This window comes from Seriola lalandi, unplaced genomic scaffold (assembly GCF_002814215.2).
Source record: "Seriola lalandi dorsalis isolate HSWRI2012SDOR001 ecotype SW California unplaced genomic scaffold, Sedor1 jcf7180002054975, whole genome shotgun sequence".
NCBI classification, from domain to species: Eukaryota; Metazoa; Chordata; class Actinopteri; order Carangiformes; family Carangidae; genus Seriola; species Seriola lalandi.
In genome coordinates this window covers 903,225-910,910 of record NW_019525525.1, presented here as the reverse complement: position 1 = coordinate 910,910, position 7,686 = coordinate 903,225, and the positions used below count along the sequence as shown (strand labels likewise).

General features: G+C 39.1%; 1 gene segment (V, D, J or C); it reads right to left on the bottom strand.

The window, feature by feature from the left end:
* Positions 1–1,616, bottom strand: part of LOC147817310 (immunoglobulin heavy variable 3-30-3-like) — a 2,943-nt gene extending 1,327 nt beyond the window's left edge. The window contains 2 exon segments of the V gene segment in view: positions 1,354–1,446; positions 1,534–1,616. Of these exon segments, the coding sequence occupies positions 1,354–1,446; positions 1,534–1,588 (148 nt within the window).
* Between the last annotated feature and the right edge of the window lie 6,070 nt (positions 1,617–7,686).

Genomic DNA, 7,686 nt, shown 5'->3' with positions numbered 1-7,686 from the left:
TCTCCAGTATATCTCATTCCAATCCACTCCAGTCCTTTCCCTGCAGGCTGTCTGATCCAAGCTGTGTAGTAGCCACTAACAGAATAAGAGACCTGACAGGTGATGCTGAGACGTTGACCTGGCTGCACAGTCACAGTGGCTGGCTGTGTCAACTGTTCACACTTCACACCTGTTAAAAAAGAAAATGTTTTGTCATAAATGATCAAGTTCTACAGCAAGAGAAGAAATGTTGACTATGACAAATCCAGAGAGACTCACAGAATCCAGCTGCCAACAGCAGCAGCAGAGCTACAGAAAACATGGTTTATGGTGAAGCTGACGAGCTGTGAACTCCACTGACAGTCTGATCTGAAGTTTTTATAGCTGAGTAACAAGGAAGGTCACTGAGTTTGCATAGAATCAAACACATGAAGCATCAGTGTTGGTCTAACTGGAGCCAATAGAAGAGTCTGTTCATAGTTACTGTCAACACCTCATACCACATGTAATTAATAATTAATGTGTCAGCACATAACTTTTTTAATGCAGCAATTATTCTTCTATATATATTTACTTATTACCTGTATTTACTTGCTAAACCTGTGTGACAATAAACAAAGAACTGCATGCTTTAGCTGAAATGAAAACTGTGGTATAGTTCTTGCATTTGTATGTAATTATCACCACATTATACCTTTAACTTTGTGGTTGTGTAGTTTCAGATCAATGAGAACACCAAAGTGTCTTATCTTAGTTACAGACGAGACTGAAACTTGACAATGACTGACCTCTAGTGATTGTATAGTAGAAACTGCAACATTTTTTTTCACTCTCATCATATGAATCAATTTTGAATCTAAATCATTTACAGAAATGATATGTCTTTACTCAGAGGAACATAATGCATTTGAAGAGTTTTCAGCAGCCACATTGTTGTACAAATTCTCCTTTTTAGGATTTTCTTGTTTAATGTTTAGTCATATTTCTTGTGAAAGAATAAAGTATTGGCGATCTGAAGCATATACTCTTATATAAAGATGTCATATGAAATCAGTTATTTGATATGTAATATGTATAACACAATAACACTTTAAACTCAGGCTCCACCAGACTGAAATATTAGTATTGATGGATTTTGTACAGCTGTTCAACCAACTCCAGTCACTGTGAGTCTCTAGCACAATAATAAACAGCAGAATCTTCAGTCTTCAGACTGTTCATCTGCAGATACACCTGCTGTCTGCTGTTGTCTCTGGAGATGATAAACCAGCCTTGGACTGACTGAGAGTAGTAGATGTTGCTACTAGTATCACTGATAGTTCCACTCCAGTCCTTTTCCAGCAGCCTGTCTGATCCAAGCGTTCCAGTAATTACCACCAAACCCAGAATATGTGCAGGTCAGTCTGTGGGATTCTCCAGGCCTTTTAACCACTGGTTCAGACTCGGTCAGAGTCTGACCCTCAGTACCTACAGAAATTTAAACAACTCATTAGATTCTGTAATGAAACCAGATTGTCTTTAGCTATTTATCAGAAAAACAGTTAATGTTCTTACCTGTCCAGATAATTGACAGGATGAGAAAAACAACCCAATAATCAGGTCTGATCATTGTAAAATTTAATAGTCTCTGTCCACTCTACTGTCTGTGTCTGTCAGTGATTTAGTCCCTGTCCTTCACTCTGCAGCACATATGTAGAGATGGAAGAGATCAGAGATTTGCATTGACCCCTCCTCCTCAAGGAGAAATGCACCACATCTCACATCTCTGGAAAAACTTGGATGAATGATTAGGGAGTCGCAAACCACATCATCAGCCGACGTTTTCATTCTGTGTCTCAATGTGTTTAGTGTCACATGTTTATTTTGTTTGATTTTATTTTAAGAAAGAATGATGTTATAGACTAGACTTTTTTTATTTGATGAAACGGTTTTGAAGCCAAGTTCTAGCCTGAATTCATTTAATTATTTGAAAGGTTTAAATGTTTTTCAATAAGGTGTAATAGTCTTATTAATATTTCACTGTGGGAATATATACAGTGACGTATCAGTGATTATAATATCTGAGTATTTAAATGCATGGAAACCGTTACTGTTAAATTAAACTGATAAGACTGTTTCCCTCTTGACTGTAACAGTGAACTGGTGTGAAATCATTAGTGGTCTGAGGGCTCCTCCTCTGGTGGCTTCATGTTACAAGTGTTCAGGCACTGAGGGGTTTTTGCAATGTAAAATACTTTAAATTATTAACACCTGGTCCCAAACTAAAACATCAGCTGTTGCTGTAACAATGTGCTGCATGTGTCTGTGTTTAGAGACACTGTCATTCTCCTTATGATCTACTGCCCCCTGTAGTTCATGGTAAAATAAATACTGAAAGGTTTTTGTACAGCCTCTCTGCTCACTTTAACCAGTGTGTGTGTTTGGCACAGTAATACACAGCAGAGTCCTCTGGCTTCAAGTTGGACAGTCTCAGATGCACCATGCTGTTGCTGTTATCTCTGGTGATTTCTGCACATCTTCTCACACTGCTGGCATAAGCATTTTTACTGGCAGAAGAGAAGCCGATTCCTATCTACTCCAGTGCTTTTCCTGCAGGTTGTCTGATCCAGTTCATACTGCAACAGCTAAATGTGAAGCCAGATCCTCTGCAGGAGAGACTGAGAGTCTCCCCAGGCCTCTTCACTACTGAACTGGAAGGAATGGACTCCATACACTGTTCGTGTCCGTGTCCTGAAGACACTTACTGTATCAGGAACTATCAGAGAAGTGTTTTTTAGCACTTTGGCAGGTTTTTCAATGTCTGTCAGTCGGTCTGTGGACAGATTTTGTCAGTCATGAAACTTGACAGGTGTGTGGTTGAGATCAAAAAAGGCAAAGATCAAAGATGGGTGTGGTCTGGGCAAGGGCGACAGACGTAGGTTAGCAAGAAGTAGTGTAGAGGTCATTGGCCCCCCACGTTATCCCGCTGGCCCACATTAGTTTTCAGTCACAGATCACTGTATCCCAGCATCACTCCCCTCCACAGACCACCTTGCGATGGGATCACACCAGTATTAATACTGTTAATAAGACCAACCACCAGGAATGTTGCTTTCTGTCAGCCATGTTTACAGTCTGTCTCAGGAACATTTACTTCAAACATATGAGCACAGCATTTTATTAATCACTGTATTTTTTTATTTACCTCCACCTAAGAGGATATATGCTTTCACCCAAGTCTGTTTGCTGGTTTGTGTGTTGTTTGTATGAGATGACATGAAATCTAGTGCAGTTAATGTATTTATAAGTTAAAAATCAGTCGTACTCAAATATCACACTGAGTGGTTTTATAGTCCCTTTTTTAATGTTATTATTTTTTTAGGATTGAAAATCTTAATTTTCAGTGTAAAATCCAGTGTATAAGACCAGCAGGAGTTTGATGGTTTAGTTCAGTCCAGACTTCAAGAGTTAGTCAGTTCACATCAATGAGAACAACAGATCTGAGTTTAGTAACAGAGGAGACAGAAACCTGAAACTGACTGACCTTTTACAAGAGAAGATGCAACATGATTTTTCACTGTCATCTTAATATAAAACAACATATGAAATGTATAGTACATAAAAAGAAAATATAACTTGAAATGAAAATAATTCAAACAATAGTTCATGCATGGACTGTTCCACTCCAAGAGATCAGGACTGTAGGATTTTGTACAGCTGCTCAACCAACTCCAGTCACTGTGAGTCTCGAGCACAATAATAAACAGCAGAATCTTCAGTCTTCAGACTGTTCATCTGCAGATACAGCTGCTGTCTGCTGTTGTCTCTGGAGATGGTAAACCGGCCTTGGACTGACTGAGAGTAGGTTTTGCTGCTACCAGTGCCATGCCAGGCAATCCACTCCAGTCCTTTCCCAGGAGCCTGTCTGATCCAGTGCATATCGTAGCTGCTGAATGTGAATCCAGAGGCTGTACAGGTCAGTCTGTGGGATTCTCCAGGCCTTTTAACCACTGGTTCAGATTCTGTCAGAGTCTGACCATCAACACCTGTAACAAAAAAAATAATAGATAACTGTGAAGTTGATTAAATGCTTCAAAGTTTTAAAGACAATTTCAACTCAGGATCAGAGAAACTCTTCACCTGCCCAGCAGAGAGTTAAAAGCAGCAGTCCTGTCCTATAGTCCATCATGTTAAACTGTGTGTCCACTGTTCTCTGTCATCCTCTCTGCAGTCAGATAAGTAGAGGTGGAAGACATCTGAGTTTTGCATTGACTCCTCCTCACAGGGAGGAGAGAACGAGATTGGACTTGGCTGTGTTGTCAAATATAGAGAATATTAATCTACTATGAGAGAAAAGTCTTCAGCAGCTGAATTTTGTGATCTGAATTTTAGTTGTTCAAAAAGATAGATTTTCAGTCTAATGATATTGTTTATCCACCAGTAAAATTCCACGCTGCAAACATCGCAGAACTGAAAGAAAAACATAAAGTCAGTTATTGTTGCTGTGTGATTCACCTCTTAGGACTTTTTTCCTTTTGAACCATTTTTTCTTACACACACACACTTACATACACTTGTAGTTAATGTAGGTCTACACTCAAACACAATGGTAGACGTTATAGATGTTACTATTTCTTAATTAATATTGACTGAATGGAGCCCGTTCAGAAGAATTTCAGCGAGTGATAATGTTAAATAATATGCTCATTAAAGTTAGGAGGTACTGGAGCATCTCCCAGTGGCGAGAGCATAATTTTTTTAGTTTTGACATGACCTTTTCTTCTGTCCCTCAGAATGACTTCTTACCCTTGACCCTAACCATTGTCACTCCTCATGCCTGAACCCAACCAATCCAACCAGCGAAGGCAACGATCATTGGCCAATCAGAGGCCGTTTAGGGCGGGTCATCTCAGCTCTATGGTAGGATTCGTAAGTTTACATCCGACAGCCGTAGCGTTGATAGCTAATCGAAGGATAAAGTCACAATTGAGGAAAGATATAGTGCAGATTTTTTTTTTTTTTTTTGGCAAACCACCAGTTAAAGAGAGCACAGATGACGTCCAGCCTTCCCGGGAGAGCAGCTCCACCAGCACCCCACCGTTTTCGTTTGGTTGTAATTTTTACTCGGAGAGGGAGACGTCAAGCAGCCGCCAGAAACGCCACCATTGAGGAGTCTGCTGTCAACAGGTGGCAAGCTAGGACTGACTTGGCGGCTTTTGAGGAGCCTCTCCAGCCACCCAACTTCAATTTTGGGACGTTTTGGGAAAGAAACTTTCAGCCGTGCATTTACACCAACTTGGTTAGCTAAATGAAAGTGGCTTCATTACGTGGTGGAGTGTGGTCAGGTTGTGTGTTTTGCTTTTGTGAAGAGGCAGCCGAGGGAGACCGGTGTATTTTCGTGCCCCTTCACCTTCCCGAGGAGCAGGACCCAGGCCTTCCTCATCTCCAGCTCATAATGCTAGGCGATGTCACCAGAGAGTCTCGTGTCACAGTTTAAGATGAAGCAACATGTCTATATAAGCTGCATCCACAAACAAGAGCTCTGTTTACAGTAGATGAAAAACTCATTGTAATGTCTGTGCCTGCCCATCTCTGTGGCCTCACCCGAGCGGACCTTCTCCACCTTGCATCGCATGAAAACATGGCTACTATATGATGACCCCTAAGACACTAACTCACCTCTCCTTGATGCATGTCCACACTGACATTTTGAACTCATTGGACAACCATGGCCTCATGAGAGACACTTTATTTCCATAACAGCTAAGCGCAAGGCCAAATTTGGATTATTGCAACTACTGGAGCACCTGGCCTGCAGTTCAAGGTAAGTTATTTGGTTTAAGCTGCAGTTAAATATTCAGTTGTCAATTACTTTTAAGTTGCTGTTGTTGTTATGCTGCTGCTTTTTTGGTCTGTATTGCAGTAGTATTGTTGTAGGCCTATGTTGTATTTGTATAGGTTGTATTGTATGGGTTGGGGTAAAATGCTTCTCAAACTACAGCACCCCCAACATAAAACATCTTCCAGCTGCCCTGTATGAGAGCAGCTGACTTTTGTGATCTGAATTTTAGTTGTTTAAAACTAATTTTTGTTTTAATGATATTGTGTATTTCCAAGAAAAATCGAGAAAAAATGCTACAAACGAAACATCTCAAAACTGAAAGATATAAAATCCTTTTATTGTCATTTTTTATTATTATTATTTTATTATTTTACTGAAACAAAATCTGACTAAAAATGAATAACTAAATAAATAAATGAATCAAAATTAAAATGAATGACAATGTTGAAATGTTTATTTTTCTTCTTTGATTCTTCAATATCAGACAAACGCACTTTAGACTGTCAGTGAAAGCACCATCTTGTGTGTAACACAACATAACACTAAAAACTTTTTTTTTTCTCTTTTTTTGCTGTTATGTAAGAGACACTCTGAAGATTCAGGTCTTGTTGGATTATGAACTTTTAAAACGAAGTTCAACCATGTTTACAGTTTGTTTAGTGTGTTTTCAAATCAGTGACTGCGCTTTATTTATGACGTGAACTTTTCCCCTGACAGAATTTATTTGCTGTGAAAACCTCCCACATCAGATTCACAATTAAATTAAAATGTATCAGCACAACATTTTTGTATTGCAGCGTTTTTCATTAATTTATTTTTGTACTTTTTATTCTTACTTACTGAAGAAGTGACAGCAGGAGGGATCATGTCAATAATATAAAAACTGTGGTGTTCTATGGCTGGTTTCGCATGTTTGCATAAAAGACTTTTAGTGGCTGCAGATGTTTGCAGATGTTTGAAGACAGAGAAACTGCCAAGGGAAAACAGCGGTGCAGGAACTGAAACTTATTTGTTTGTTTTGGTTTGTTGCTTTCGTTTCATGTTGACTATATAGATCAGAATAATAATAGAAATGTGACAAAACTAAAAGAAAGTTGTAGATATTTTATTGTCTCAAACCATGAATATTATTTCCACACTTTTTTTAGACATTTCTCTGAAAGTATAACATGACAGTGATCACTGTTATTATAATTTCACCTAAGATGAAAATCATTTATATATATATATATACAGTTGTGGTCAAAAGTTTACATACACTTGTAAAGAACATAATGTCATGGCTCTCTTGAGTTTCCCGTTATTTCTACAAGACTGATTTTTTTCTGAGAGTGATTGGAACATGGATACTTCTTTGTCACAAAAAACATTCATGAAGTTTGGTTCTTTTATGACTTCATTATGGGTTAACAGAAAAAGTGATCAAATCTGCTGGGTCAAAAATATACATACAGCAGTGCTAATATTTGGTTACATGTCCCTTGGCCATTTTCACTTCAATTAGGCGCTTTTGGTAGCCATCCACAAGCTTGTGGCAAGCTTCTCATTGAATCTTTGACCACTCCTCTTGACAGAATTGGTGCAGTTCAGTTAAATTTGATTACTACTTTTGATGTGTGTTTGGGGTCATTGTCCTGTTGGAACACCCAACTGCGCCCAAGACCCAACTTTCGGGCTGATGATTTTAGGTTATCTTGAAGAATTCGAAGGTAATCCTCCTTCTTCATTATCCCATTTACTCTCTGTAAAGCACCAGTTCCATTGGCAGCAAAACAGCCCCACAGCATAATACTACCACCACCACCGTGCTTGGCGGTAGGCATGGTGTTCTTGGGGTTAAAGGCCTCACCTTTTCTCCTCCAAACATATTGCTGGGCATTGTGGCC